This window comes from Lissotriton vulgaris, chromosome 3_1 (genome assembly GCF_964263255.1).
Source record: "Lissotriton vulgaris chromosome 3_1, aLisVul1.2, whole genome shotgun sequence".
Taxonomy (NCBI): Eukaryota; Metazoa; Chordata; class Amphibia; order Caudata; family Salamandridae; genus Lissotriton; species Lissotriton vulgaris.
The window spans coordinates 1,815,256,288-1,815,272,508 of record NC_141689.1 but is presented as its reverse complement, the minus strand read 5'-3'; the positions used below and the strand labels follow the sequence as shown (position 1 = coordinate 1,815,272,508).

Genomic DNA, 16,221 nt, shown 5'->3' with positions numbered 1-16,221 from the left:
AATTTAAGTTAACTGGCCCACATGATAGGTGGATAGGGCAGCAGATCATCGGACTGAATGCACCAACCTGAACTAGCAATAGTTCATATATATCAGTACTTAATTTGTTAATAATTAAGTGCCAGGGCCCAAAGTATTTCTCGGGCACCGCCCACCTCCTCCCACCGCTAGCAAATGCCAGTGACAAGTATACCTATGTGCTTGTTTAAAGTATAGTAAATCACCACTGAGGAATTAATTCTCCTAAAAAATAGACACACAGCTCCATGTAGTGAATAAATAGGTGAATGTGTTTAGAAAGAGGTGCCGGTGTTAAGCACCGGCAACACCGGCACAAATTAAGCACTGATATGTATTAACTATAATACTCAATGTAAGTGATTACTGTTTGTCGAATATGTACATTGGAAAAACTTTTAAAAAACTCACTTGGGAAAAAATAAGTACACCAGGGGTCAGTCATCCCTGCACTTACTTGGGGTATTTTGACATGGTGCGGCCGTTTTCGGTTTGAAATCTGAGCACTTTTGCAAAAGGAAGGCATGTCATCTCCTACAAAATAAGACATTTTAATTAATATAACACACTTTTCCTATTTTCACCAATCCTTCCAGCAACAGACAATATGCCTTTTTACCAAATGATGTTTGCACTCTGATACTATTCGCTGGGCCGTCAGCTGATGGCTAAACAACCTTGGGGAAAACCCATGTGAGAACTTAGGGTGAGATGAAATCACTACCTCAGCTGCTTAAAGAGATGGTGGGTTTCATCTTAACTTCCATATGAACAACAATGGTTTTATTGGAGCCTACCTGTCTTTATATCATGAACCCAACTTTAGCATGTATAATGCTCTAAATACATCCTACTAACATTATATTTAAAAAACACAAAATTACATAACATTAAACTGACAAGTCATTCTGTCTACTATTTTATATAATTTGCCTTTTGCTGACAATTTTTGCAGTGCTCACCCAGTGGATGAAGGGGGTTACAGCATTACACATAAAACAGTAAACAGGAAGGGACCGGTTTTCCTGCAGATCTAACTAAACAGATACTCTCAAAAAAGGGACACTGCTCTCCAGATTAGCACAACAGTTTATTATACCACAATATAGGAAAAATACCTTCAGGTGTCATTTCTTCTTGATTCAGGCAGCCAAATTATGGAATTCACTTCTGGCAAAGAAACAAGCAGCGGAGAATCCTTTGAATTCTGGTGGATGGTGTAGTCATGGACTTTTCCTATCTGATTATATCAGCGGTAACTGACCAGTCTCTCAAAAGGTCCAGCATTACAGGAACCATCAATGTTATACTCCATGCACCAGATAATGCAAATGTTTCATTCACTAACTACAAATTATTAGATCATTTTTGCATAATATATAGTAACTTTACTATTGTGTGTTGGCTAAAATGATAATGTACTTATACATTTTTCTTAATATGGTAATCGAGTAGTAACAGCATACCTCTCAACAAAAGCCCACTACTGTGATTATAACACAGCGATCTCACTAAATAGTGTGGTAAGAATGTTCATCGCTTAGCATGGCAACCTGAAAATACAAACAGTTTTCACTAATAACAACTTTAACAATGATACTATACCATTATCTTGTTTGCACACTCATTCAGCCTCCACATTTGAATAACATTAACTTCACAAACTAGAATGAGAAACCTACTAAAACTGTATGACTATAAACTTTAAACAACATGAATATAATTAAGCATTACATGATATGTGCCTAGCGGCCAGCACTGGGAACCCACGAGCGCATGCTACTTCTGCAGAAATGCACTTCAGCACATCATCCGGGGTAGTAAGAGCTACCTGAATGCCAGTATAGTAAAAGACAGGAAGACATACGTGGTCCAGATGTGCATGTACTCAACTAGCCTTACAAGTACGAATCTCTCTTTCTACAAGGGTACATTTGTGCAAATCTGGCAGCTCACTCGGGCTATATCTAAGTCATATTGCTGAAACTGAGCAGAACTCAATATGAGTCAGGTGACTAGGGTCCCAGAAGTAGGAGAAAAAAGCCAATATCCTGTCCAGTGTAATATATTGCATTTAGAGATGTGTGACAGTTGTTCCACACAGCGTCCTTGAGAGTTTAGAGCCTATGAACACTTGCCTTTACTAGATATCTACATTTATGTAAAGAATCTCAAAGACGAACATGAGTTAATATCACATAAATGTAATTTGTGCTTCGGAAAAAAAACACGGGGCATGGCCAAGATGACGGGGTGGTACGACGTGGGTAAGACATTGGTCTCTGCTCTCTGCCAGCCAGGCACAGTGATCATAACACATCCCGCCACCCGACATACTGGAGAGGTTTGCACTGGAAGCCAGAAAAAACAGGTTGTAACAGTGTGAAGGAGCTGTGGTGATTTTACATGTGTGTGCGCCCCACCAAAGAAAATTTTCTGAAGGGCGAGTGGATGGAGGGGTGCTGTGTGCCCCACAAAGCCCCCAAGCAGAGCAAGAAGGTGAGCCGACACTCAGAAAAGCGGCAGCGGAGTCCAAGGTCAGGATGCTGCTTCTCAGGATGCCTCACTAACAGTACAACAGTACTGGAGATGGAGCTGAGCCCAAGTGGCAAACCCTTTGCAGCCTACTGATAGAAAGGAGTCACCGCCCCACTGGGAAATGCGAGCAAAAGAATTTGCAGGAGGGCAATGGAGTTTGAGATGGTTCACCTCACTGCACGGGCCCCGCTAACTGGGGCCTTCCAAGATTCAGAGCGTGGATATTGTGTCCAGGCAACTTGTAGGTCGAGGAGTCCAACTTTGAACTTGGGAGTGATATATTAAATACTTGACTGTGGTAGCCGCATACTGTACACCAGATGAAACAGGAGACAACAACACTTGCTGAACTAAGGGTGCTGTTACTGTAAACTGAAGGAACTTGGTGACGAGCTCTGAAACGTATCAAGTGCTGTTGTGTGGTGCCTGTATGCGGTGATTCGAGCCCCAAGACACAATGGTTTGGTCTGCGGAGACTTGCCTGAGTGGGGGTAGCCCCACTGTCCAGACCTACAAGCAAGGGGCCCAGGAGTGAAGGGGCCAACAAGGACATTGCAAGGAGACCAGACTTTGGCTACTGGGTGTGTCATTGCACTGCAGATTAACTCAAGAAATGCCTCAAGTGGTTTGCCCCTTGGGGTATATGCAGCTAGAGAAGGCACTTTGAGGCACTTTGAGCATTGGTGGACAGAGAGAGGCTCCATTTGGTGGCTAGCAACCTAAGAGCAACCCAAGGTGGTGGATGACAACTGCAGACACCTGATGGCAATGGCCTAAGTGAAAAGTAAATGGAAGCAATCCGTATAGATCTACTCTCCAGAGCTATACCTTCCAGAGCGACTGCAAACAAATATGAAAAACAAGACAAAGAACACCCTAAACTACTGGCATTCCAAGAGCAAAACATCCAGTTACAGGAAAAAACCTGAAGACTTTAAGAATAGAGCAAGAAGGAATAAGCCGCAAATACTGGAAATCCCAATCTGCGCCAAGGGAACAGATATTGAAGCTTCACGCTTAAAACGTTTGCACTCCCTACTTTCTGACTTTGAAATCCGAGTCACATTAGACTGAACTTGTATACCAGAAAACAATGTATCTTGAACGAGTCGCTCCCCAGACATCATCACAGAAAATCCATCACTTTCAAGTGAAAGAACAGTGGAATTAATTAACAGTGGAATTAATTATTTGAGGGCAATCAGTTCCACATCTACCAAGATCTGGCAGAGGTAACACTACTCAAGAGAAGAGACTTTCGACCTGGATGCAATATCTGCAAAAACACCAGGTCCCTGCAAATGGGGCACCCCTTCAAAAGTTGCTTTGAATGGCAAGGTTAATGCATACAGATTAGATCACTGGCAAAGGTGCAGAACATCCTGAACCTTTTCTGGGACTACACTATTGCCCCCCATGGGTCCTTAGACCAACTGAGGAGAGACTCCCCATAGCAGAAAAAGAAAGTGTTGGAAGATGGTGCAAAGCAGATGCAATATTAGCCACACCCAGACAGCATTAAAAAAGAAACTGATTGAGAACCTCCGGGAGACTGCAGAATGAGAAACGGATGCTCGAGCCTGAGTTCAGGGTTAGCCACATGATGCAATGACCAGTGAGAACACACAGAAGTAGCAGGGAGTCTGGAAGGGGGGGTCACATAAGGGCCCCCTCATAGAGAGGAACATTGGATTGGGAGGGTTCAAATTCATCCAGTAAGGGGTAATTTATATTGTTGACCCAAACTGGGGATGTGACTGAGTCAACTACATGATCCAAAACTTCTAAAGTTTTCTGTGTTACCAAAGGGAATTTGAAAAGGTTGGAGGGATTTACATATTTAAGGTGGCAGCACTAGGCAATTGTTTATGGATTATAATACACAAGATTAAAGACACTCACACAAGTGACAGAGTGAGCTGGCTGCTTCAGGTCATCGATATATCACTGAAAATCTTACATTATGGCTAAGCGAGCAACACTGACATCTATGAATGTTAGGGGCTTCAATGCCTCAGCTGAGAGTACAATTGTCCTTAAGGCACTAGCAAACTTACAAAGATTCATCAAATTCACCCAAGAGACACACACCCTCAACAGGGACACTTGGGAGACGCAATCATGTGTCTTTCCCCAACAATATTATTCTTCCACAAATACTAAAACTAAGAAAGTGGGGACATTGAGACTTCTCAGCTAATAATACCCTCAAATATAAAGGTGGTGGTTGTTGATAAATGTCACACTGTGGGCTCAAAATATCTCCTTGGCATTAATTTATGGTCCAAACCAGGGTCAAAAAGAGTTTTCTTGCCACACAAGACATAGATTAATAGAGTTGACCTTGGGCCCCTTGCTACTGGCAGGTGACTAGAACATGGTACTGGATGGTGTGCAGGATTGCTCAGATAACAAAGAGGGAGGCACTGTTGCCCTATTGGCAGGAGGGGACTCTAGGCTCTATGAAGAGGGTCTGGTACACACCTACATAGAGAAGAGAGAGACTACTCACAATACTCTGCATTCCACAGGTCCTACACAAGAATAGACTTTATGCTTTATGAGCATCTCATATCACACATAGTTCAGAGGGCTGGGATATGGGTGAAGTTGCTCTCTGACCATTCCTCACTCACACTTGAATTTTCATGGGATAGATCGGAGCAGGATGGAATGCTACAATGGTGGTTTAACAAACATCTTCTTAGGGATAGGATGCTTAGAGAAGCTTTACAGTCTGAGATCAATGATTTTATATTCCACAATGACAGAAAAATGCAGTACAGGGGTATTATGGGACTCACTGAAAGCCATCCTCCAGGGGACATGCATAGCCAAAAGCATTAGGCTAGCCAGAATTTGCACAATGGTCCCACAAGACCATGAGCTATGAATGTTGTAAGAGGTAAAACTTTCTCCAAAAGGACATGGCATTAGATAATATATTCACGGGAGCAACTCAGTCTGTTAACAAATCTAGCATAAATGCAACAAAATTAGGGTAATAAGGCAGGGACATTTCTAGCAGCCCCACTGAGACTAAAACTCAATTAATCACACATTCTAGCTAACAAAACATCGTCCGGCAACCTTAAAATGGAAGACCATAACAAAGGGGAGACATTTGCACAATTCTATCGGGTGCTTTATTCAGCTGACTGATGACATATCCATTAGATAATTAATACAGGGCTCCAGTCTTAGCAAATAAATTCTGGACCAAGTGGCCTAGCAGTGAGCCCAAAAATGGCAGAGGAAATTATTTAAGAGAACAAGGCCCTTATTTTCTCCAAAGACCCTGGACCTGAAGAGATCAACTCGACCTTCTACAGGAGCCTCTCGTCAACGTTGCTGCCACTAACAACAAATGTTTTTCACGCTATAGCCCCTAAAGGGGCAGTAATACCATCCATGACCAAGGTGAAAGTATCAGTTCTTCTTAAAAGGAGAACCAGCCAGGGCAATGTAGCTTCTACAAGCCGATTTCCTTATTGAATATCAATTTTCAAATGTAATCTACACAAAAATAATAGCTAATGGACTGCAACAACTGATGCAGGGCCCACTTCTCCTTGGCCAAATAGGTCTTATTCCTAAGAAATGGGTGGGGAGTAATACAAAGAAGACCTTCATCTTATCGACATAAATAAAAAGAGTAAGAGTGTCATGCTCCCGCTGTCCCGCAATGCCAAGAAGGTGTCTGATAGAGTGGAATGGCCTTTCAGGAAGGAAGTACTGAAGGGACAGAGGGATAGGGGACCACTTCATTAAAATGGCACCAACAGAATAGACTAAGCCCACTGTGAAAATTAGTGTCAACAGGATTGTTTCCCACACTGTGCTGATAGAATGGGGACGAGACGGGGATGTCCACTAACCCCTTGCCCAGAGGATTTGCTCCAACCCTAATATTGCAGGGGTAAACCTGTGCTGATGAAATTATGCTCTCGCTGGCCACCCTGAGAGTTTTGCTTAACCCCTTTTAGGAGGAACTAGAAGCCTTCTGTGAGGTGTCGGGATTCAAATGAAATGTCCCAACATGAGGTGATAAATGTCAACGTAGACAGTAATGATCTGCAATAGGTGCATGAATATTCCCCCTGTCAGACTGCTAGCAGCACCATTGAATATATTCGAATCCTGGGATAAACCTATGCAATGGGCAGTACATGATGCCAACGTCACACCATTGGTTCTGGAACATTAGGAGGGATCTATAAAGCTTGCATAGCCGCTAGCTCTTATGGCAAGGAGCTTGTATCAAGATGAACATGACGCCAAGGGGGCCATTAGGATGGCGGGCGGATTGACCCTGCCAGGCTGGCGGTAGCCACCGCCGACCTGGCGGGGGCAATCCACCCGTCATCCTCACCTAAATGACCCCTCGCCATATTAGGATGGCGGGGGGGGACCGCGGCGGACGGAAAGACTGTCCGCCGCTTTTCCGCCCCGGTCGCAAGGCGACCGGGGTGGAAAAAGATCAATATGGAGGCGGTGTCTATCAGACACGGCCCTCCATATTAATATGGGCTTCTTTAGATGCCTTTCAAAGTGAAGACCGCATGCCTCTCCGTGGCGGCATCGCCGCCACGGAAAGGCATGCAGTCTTCACTTTGGGGGCCTCCTGTGGGCCCCCAGAGTGAAGGAGAGATGGGGGTGCACACGGGGGGTACCTGTGGTACCCCCCTGCATTTGCATAAACAAAGAGGCAGGCACCGCGCGGTGCCTGCCGCTTTGTGTATGCAAATGCATACGTGCATTTTTAGAATTGTGGCGGGCGGTGCTGAGAGCACCGCCCACCACAATGCTAAAAATGCAGGATGTGCCTGCCACAGTGGCGGGAGCATCCTAATGCCCCCCACGGGACTCCCGCCCTTATGGCGGGTGGTCCCAATCACCAATAGGATGTCCGTCCTCCATCCCAATGACCCCCCACGTCTGCTGTTTGCATTTCAGGGCATCTTCTTGATTGTTGACCTTAAAATGCTGAGACAGTTACAACAGGTCTGTCTGGAGTTTATAGACAGAGGCAATAAATCCAGAATGGCCATGAGACACACGTACCAGCCATTGACAGCAGTGGCATAGCCAATTTGTCAAGGCCCTCATGGCCCTCATGCCCTAGCTGCTGTTTGAACTGAGAAATACAGCTAGAAAAAGGATTCAGTAGGCTCCTCAGGTCTTTGGGGCCTGGTGCCACTGCACCTGCTGCAACAATGGAAGCTACGCCAGTGGTTGAAGCGCGGAAGATGGGAGGGTGTAATGGAGATACTGAGTTTCCAGGATTACTACCAAGTGACTCATTTGAGCTTCTTATTAGAGTGGTCCAGGTTAGACTCAGAAAACCAGCAGTGATTTAATAAGCATCACTTAGCGGAGACTTCCTTTGAGAAATTCCATGGCAGAAACCAAGATCTAGAGCTTATAACTTAACTGGTTCCCCTATAACTAAGACAACACTACAGATATGGGACTGTATTGGAGAAAAGCTTGGACTCACAAAACACCCCGACCTCAGACAGATAGGGAGGTATTTAAACCCAGGTGAGAAGCGAGTCAAACCAATATAGGCAACATGTTTTACTATATTGAAACTTTTAATGCCCAATGCCTTCCCAAAAGTTTTTTTTGTAGTAGGTGTGCTATATTTTAACATTTTTAATGTCCAATTATTTGGATAATTTATGGTAGAGAGGAATAGGATAAATAAAAAGGCTTTGCTGGGTTATTGGATGTTTTGTAGGTTTGATTGGTTTCTAGTGTTGTAGTGTTTGTATTGTTACAACCAAGAGGAGAATACATTGTTTCACATACTTTTCTTGTGCACTAACTTTTGCATAGTTATTTTTGAATGTTAGTACATCTTGTAACCTAATTTCTCTTGTGACATACATATATAGATGTCACCTTGTTAAATGTTGTTTTGAACAATTGATATGTTTTAACAAACACAATCTTTAAATTAATAAAGATTTGTTGTAACAACATATAGGCCTAGATGTATCAAGCCGTTTGCGATTCGTTAAGGGCGAAATTGTGCGAATTTTGGCCTTAACGAATCGCAAACGTACATTTTGCATGTTTTGGGATGTATGTGAATTTTCGCATCGCTAATTTAGAAATCGCACTTTTTACGTGTCTTTATTAGCGATTTTTCGTTGTCTGCGAATTAATTTTGCGAGTCTTTATTTTGCATGTTTCGTTCGTTGCGAATATCGCTAATATGTTGCGAATTCGCAAAGAGATGTATGACGGAATCGCATTTACCGAAAAACCTTTTTTCGCAGATTAAGAACTCGCAAATAACACTAACTCAAACCAGGTGCAAAAATTTTTGAAAGTATAAATGACAGGCCCAACTGCTTTTTTTGAGGAGAACAATGGCTGCTCTTTACGTGATAGCCAGAAGGCTGCGCATTCAAGCTCTTGCACAGAGGAGACAGAGGCAGGAAAGGATTTTCAGACTGAGGATTACCTTATTTCAACAGACAGAAGAAGACATTTTTGAAAAATATAGACTACATCCACATACCATTTTGGACCTCATTGTGGAGTTAAAGCCTTTCCTAGAGCATGAGACACACAGGACACATTCAATACCAACTCATGTGCAAGTACTGTGTTCCCTACATCTCCTTGCTTCTGGTTCTTTTCAAAGGGTGATAGCAGAGGTAGGAGGAGTATCCCAGAGTGCTTTTTCAAGATTTTTCAGGGTGTTTTTGGATGCAATGATGAGCAGGTTGCACCATCACATTTACCTTTCGAGCACTCCTCAAGATATCCAAATTTCCAAATATGACTTTTATCAAATAGCTCATTTTCCACATGTTATTGGATGTATAGATGGAACACATATTGCCATCACTCCTCCTGCTGCAACTGAACATCTTTATAGGAATAGAAAAAGTTACCACTCTTTAAACATTCAAATGGTGTGTAATGCGAAGTACATCATTACTGACATTGTTGCAAAATTCCCTGGAAGCAGTCATGACTCATACATATTTCGACACAGTGGATTACATGCCCGTTTGAGTACTGGTGAATTTGGAGATGGGTTTCTGCTTGGTAAGTGCTTTTAAATTTTACTTGAGCTGGATTCAAATTTAATAATTTCATGTGGAAACTAACAACTTTTCAAATTACTGTGCAGGAGACAGCGCATATGCAGTTCGTGACTTTATCTTGACCCCATACCTGAATCCAACAACTGTACATGAAAGAAGATACAATAAGGCACACCGCTCTACACGTGGAGTCATTGAGAGAACTTTTGGAATTTTAAAAAGTAGATTCAGAAGAATCCATAAAAGTGGTGGAGCTTTGCAATATAAACCATCCCTGTGTTGCAAAATTATCACAAGTTGTGCAATGTTACATAACATGGCAATGAGGAAAGGAACTGAATGTGAAGTGAGTGAACCTGAATCCTCAGACAATGATGATGTTCCACCACCAAGAAGATGTGGTACTGGGTTAGGAGCTGTTGCTGGTCGTCAAAGGCGTGCAGAAATTACAAACAATTACTTTTAGGTAAGATAAGAAAACTGCACTGCTGTTTAGTATTTTGAAATATTTATTTACAAAAATTATCAATGCTAGTGACAAAAGAAACCTGTTACTTCACAGGACTTACAACAAAAACTGTGTCATAATTTTAACATTCTATTTACATTTCCAATTTGTGAAAATTAATGTTCATTTTTTTGACTGTCTGCTGCTTTTCCTTTGCCCTGGCCCACTTCTCCTCACACCTGTTTGTGGAGACACTTGCCTTCCACTCCTGTGGGCAGTGGTGTCCAATGTAGGTGTTGGGTTCTTGCTGCTTCCACTACCTGTGTCCTCATTCTCAATGGGCTCAATTGAAGCAGTAGCACCTTTTTTGCTTGTGTTTAATGCTTCAAAGGAATGTGAAAATTTCTCAAGACCTTTTGCAACATTTCGTGAGCACTCACTGACCATGCGTTGCATTGTAATGCTGCGAACATTGCTTTGTGCAGATACAGTGCATAGTCTGTTGACAGCAGTATAGTACTTTTTTAGCTTTAAATTTTGTCGACGTGAATCTCTTGCCCTATTTGAATCAGAATTCTCTAAAGCAACACAAAGTCTGTCCAAAGAGTCAGCCATGCGCCTCATGCCATCCCCCACATGGGTATTACTTTTGTTCAATTTGTTGAGTTGGGCATTGATGGACCTCAGTGCTTTGTGCTGCTTTTCTTGCACTTTCAACATATTGTGCTCCAAACCTGCAAATATATTTACATTATCTATTGCTTCGCCCCTGTTCTGTCTTGCAGTACTAACAGAGTAGGATCGTCTTCTGGCAGAATCATTTACTAAATCCACATTAGTAACTGCATTGTCTGACTCTTGCACAATATTTGTTGCTCCCTCAGGTTCCTCGTCTGTGTCCAGGAAAGGTTGCAGTTGTGCTACAGGCCTTCTTTTACGCCTAGTAAAAGTGATGGATTCCTCCTCATTAGTGTCCACAAGGTCTTCAGGGGCAGTATTATTGTCTTGCAAAGATTGCTCTCCTTCAACATCATGTGACTGTTCAACATGATCTGAGAATAAAGAAAGAGGCACATTAGAGTTTTGCTTATCTGTCTGTCTGCTTAATAAACATTTAAATGTGCAAACAACAGATGTGTTCTGAAGTTATTTAGAGGTAAGCATTGGCTTATGAAAAGCAAATGTAATGTAGTTAGATACATTTACTACTTTTAAATGCAAAACAGTCATTGAAGCCAGTCAATAATGAAGACCCTCAATGCAAATCCACTCATTCATGCAGGAAAGCACACACACCATACATATCAATGTAATTGTCTTTTATCCATCTTACCTTCTTCTACAAGTTGGTGTTCTGAACTGTCGATTGTTGTCACTCCAATTACACTTTCTTCTTGTATCGTTGATTCCACAAGCTCCTCATGTGGGGTTGGCTGGTCTATATTTGGTGTTCCTCCTCCTGTTTTATTGGCTTCCTTCACTCTCTCAGCAAGTTTCTCCTTTGCCCTCAGCCGCATGTCGTACCAACGCTTCTTAATTTCCTCTATTGACCTTGGGATCACTCCAACCGCATTCACTTTCTCTTGGATTTCGAGCCAAATCTTTCTTTTTCTGACATCTGGAACATTTTTCGCCTGTTTTCCAAATAGTAGGTCGTGATTGCAGGCCATTTCCTCAATCAAGGTCTCCACCTCCCTCTCAGAAAACTTCTGTTTCCTTTTCCTTTTCTCTGTAGAGGGCCCAGCTTCAGCATTTCCAGCCTCCATTGTGCAGTAAAACAGGTCTTCCAACCAGCCAAACTGGTTTTAAACTGCCACTGGGTGTGGCTCAGGCATACAGGTGAATCTAATCAAGTTCACTTCCTGACTATGACTCAGCTATTTTTCCGTTTTCAGCAGCACATTCATGCATTTTTGCGATTCCTTATTCTGCGATTATCGCAATTAAAGAATCGCAGAAAAATCGCAAAAAAGTATGCGACATATAAGGAATCGCAAAAAAATCGCATAAACTTACATACATCCCATTGTGCGACTTCTTAATTGCGATTCGCTATGAATCGCTATTAAGAAATCGCAAACGAATTTCTTGATACATCTACCCCATAATGTTTAATTTAAACTAACCACTTTTAAGTTATTTTGGGGGGTTGTAAGGTATGAGAGATGTGAGTATGGGTAGTTAGAGTAGATTAGTGTATTGGATTGTTGTGTAGTGTAGTTTTTTGTTAGACTGTGCTTAATAAAGTGGTAGGCCTTAGCATAGTATGCAGACTGGACTTTTATTAGCTATTTTTATTCTGTGAGTATAGTTTGTGAACACATTTCATATTGTTTGTTATGTTTCTAGGGTACAAATCATATGAGGGTGAGTATGTTGTGTGTTTTTGTACAGTTTTTTTTATCTGAGTGGAAGCTTTAACTTTTTTGGATGCATCTATTTTTTTAAGGAAGTCATTTTGTTTATATTTTAACTATTATTACTTCATAATGTTTTATTTTTCAGTTTTCTAGGAGTGCTGTTCAAATTAATTTCACAAGTTTTTATGGTTTTCTAATACTGTGGTATAATTTTGTGGATTTACCTTTTACTTATTTCATTTCAGTATTTTTTTGGTTACTTTGTCTCTATTTTTGCTATGTTTATTCTTTTGTATTATTCTGACATTTTAATCTAAATGTTGTACAATGTATGTATGTTTTATATTATTTGTTGTTAGGGATTTTTTTAACATTTTGTGTTATTGTGTTTTATTCAATGTATTTGTTTGTTCATTTATGTTTGATTAAATTATTTGTATTTAATAGTCTTATTGGATATTGTTTAATTTAAAAAATGTAAGTTAGACTGATTAATAAAAATAATGTAAGTAATATTTTCAAATGCATTCATTTTGTTGTTGGTTTATGTTGGATGTAAGTTTAAGTTGGATTTTTAGGTGGTTTATAGTATTTATAAAGAGTTTTACTTATATACATATTGCTCTAGTCTACATTCTAGGTAGTTTTGTTCTTTTTATTTGGATTTCCAAGAATTGGTACATGGTAGGATGACCTCAGCCTAATGTGGCTTGGAAAGTGTTATACTGTCCTTCCGCTGTGTTGTTGGTTTTAGCTTGTTGGGCCACGGTACCGTCATATACCTTCCAGCAAAAAATTTGAAATTTAGGTTGGGGCCTATGGCCAGAACGGTGCAATCTGCCAACGAAGTGTCTTCAAATTAGTCCATTGGGCTTCTTCGATTTTGCTTGTGGGTTTGGTAGTATGGGGATTCTATGGGAGGTTTTAGTGGTTAGCTACTTTAATGATTGGTACATATGCCACGGCTATTCTTTTATTTTATCTCATTAGCAAATTTGCTGTTTTTTGCATACTCTACACTTTAACACAATTTAAAAGGAACAAATATCTTTAATCGAAAAAAGTATAGTCAAACTCCAAAATATTATTGATTCCAGTAGAGGAGCAGATGAACCTATCATCGATACATATAGAAAGCAAATGGCCTATCTGAAAACTAATCTTGGTGTAGTATTAAATCTCAGATTGCAACAGAGATGGCAGGCAAGTAAGCTGGCACATTTTGAATACAGCGAAGCTGCAGGTAAAATGCTCGGCTGGAAGACTAAAACAGACCAGGCCCGGAACAACGTAGCCACGATTAAGTTGGGTAATAAGCTTTTAACATCAGATGCCGACATAAGGAAGGCCTTTAAATAATTCTTTGAAACCATCTATAGAGAGGAAATAGCAACTCGTCCTGATGAGGTCACAGACTGGTTATCACATATAGTCTTACCTACATTAACAATTGAACAATCCCAATTTTTAGATAGCGCCATAACTGAAGGAGAAGTAAGGGCAGCCATAAATAGAAGTAAGAAGGGTAAAGCTGCAGGTCCGGATGGCTTACCTGCAGAAATTTACAGAACTTTAGAAGCTGAGATAGCTCCCCTTCTTACGAAATTGTTTAACCAAATCCTCCTTGAAGATCATTCTCCGCCGTCATCTTGGGACAATGCATCAATTACTCTCATCCTCAAACCCGGTAAACCTAAAGATGCCTGTGAATCATATAGGCCAATCTCAATTTTAAATGTGGACTACAAGATCTTCACCACAGTATTGGCCTCCAGGTTGGCTTCGGTAGCCCCCTCAGTTCTACATGCTGATCAAAAGGGATTTGTAAAGGGGCGACAGCTATATGAACTGACTTATGAGCTCATAGGGGCAATAGACATAGCGGTTACACAGAACCTCCCTCTGTCTGTCCTCACGTTAGACGCGACCAAGGCCTTCGATAGGGTCAACTGGGTATACTTATCGGGGGCCTTGGCTAAATTCGGCGTGGGTGAGAGATTTCGCCGTACAGTTGATTTGCTGTATCGAAGCCCAGTGGCAAGCCTACTGATTAATGGGGAGTTGTCAGATCCCTTCTCTATAACTAGAGGGACACGGCAGGGTTGTCCGCTCTCCCCCCTGTTGTTTGATTTTTACATCGAGCCCCTCGCACAACAACTGAGGAGAGAGACGACCATCAAATCTTTTTGTCACAGAGGGTGGGAGAGAAAGGTGGCTCTATATGCTGATGACCTGCTGATTCTCACATCAGATGTTGCCACAGCCCTCCCGGTAATATTTGAAATTGCTCGGCGCTTTGGTCAGATATCGGGTTACCAGATCAACACTTCTAAAACAGAGATGTTGGTTTGGAATGATGACGTCACTGCACTGGAGATACAGCCCGGTCAATCTATGCGCTATTTGGGCTTAAATATTATAAAAGACCTTAACAAACTTGCCATTGTTAACCTCACTGCAGTTGCCAAAGAATGTAGAAAGTTGATGCAATCGTGGTCTCATCTGCAACTATCTCTAATTGGGAGAGTAAATTTGATTAAGATGGCTATCCTGCCCAAGATTTCATTTCTGTTTAACACTATACCTCTTTATTTTGATCAGACATACATAACTAAGTTACAGTCAGATATCACCTCTTTTATTTGGAACAAAAACCTTTCAAGAATTGCTTGGAAGAAGCTGAGGAGGCGATGGGAAAAAGGGGGACTGGCTGCCCCAGATTTAAAAATATATGCATGGGCATTTCAACTGTCGCATACTCGAATCTTGTTAAAAAAAACGACAGACCATGGGGTAGACCTGATGTTTTCAGCCATGTTGAAGGGGGAAGGTCTAAGTCAGTCAGGGTACCTATTCAAATTTGGCAACCCGAAATTCTTTAAAAAGATTAAATTGAAGGTTCTAAACGGTTTAGCAAAAATGTGGAATGAAATAACAAACTTCATAAAACAAGGGTATTTCTGTGACAAGACACCGCTCTGGGGGTTACCTGATAGTCCGGCCTGGCTAGAAGACATCCTTGCCACACCTCTGAAAGAGGCGGGCCTAAAAGTTTGGGGAGACCTCTTCTATGAGGGAGACTTACTTTCGTGGGAGCACCTCCAGACAAGGACAAGGTCAACTATTTCGAGGTTTAAATACTTACAAATGACCAGCTGGACACAGGTTTATAACTCTACACCTTTTAAAAGGAACAGGTTTATCCTAGGAGGGTTCAGTCAACTAATAACGAACTTAGTGAGTATTGGTCCAGCTAAAAAGGAGGTCTCAAAATGGTATAGACTCCTGCTTGAGGAATCTGATGGTGAATTTACGCTGCAAGTCCATCTCTGGGGAACCTTAATTATGGGTCAAGATTTATTAAAACTTTGGTCAACCTCATTTGAGCTTCTAAAGAGCTTAGTAAAACCCTCTTGGCTTCGCAGGAATCATTTATACACCCTGCATAGAGTGTATTACTCTCCCCAGAGGTTATCTAAATTTGCTTTAGAGAACCCAGTTGTATGTCCAAGATGTGGGCTCCAGGCAGCACCAGACACTCATATGTTTTTTGAATGCCCTCGTCTTGCAACATTTTGGGAAGCAATAGGGAAGACCCTCACAATATCGTTGGGCTTCCCAGTTATCATAGATCTATCCTTAGTAATCTTTGGGATCCTGTCGGGATCACAGGGAGCAACAAGAAGTCTTGCCTTCTATACTATTCTCTTGGCAAGAAGAGAGATCTGCAGGAGGTGGAAGGATCCTCTACCTCCTTCACATGGAGACTGGTTGGCTTCCATCCTCCAGA

The 16,221-nt window shown here is 41.6% G+C and overlaps 1 protein-coding gene across 1 annotated transcript in view; it reads right to left on the bottom strand.

Annotated features, from left to right (window-relative positions):
- Window positions 1-16,221, bottom strand: part of LOC147728485 (uncharacterized) — a 310,726-nt gene that overhangs the window by 219,685 nt on the left and 74,820 nt on the right. The window contains exon 3 of the mRNA XM_086962261.1: window positions 476-552. Within this exon, the coding sequence (XP_086818387.1) occupies window positions 476-552 (77 nt within the window). The remainder of the gene's footprint in view (window positions 1-475; window positions 553-16,221) is intronic.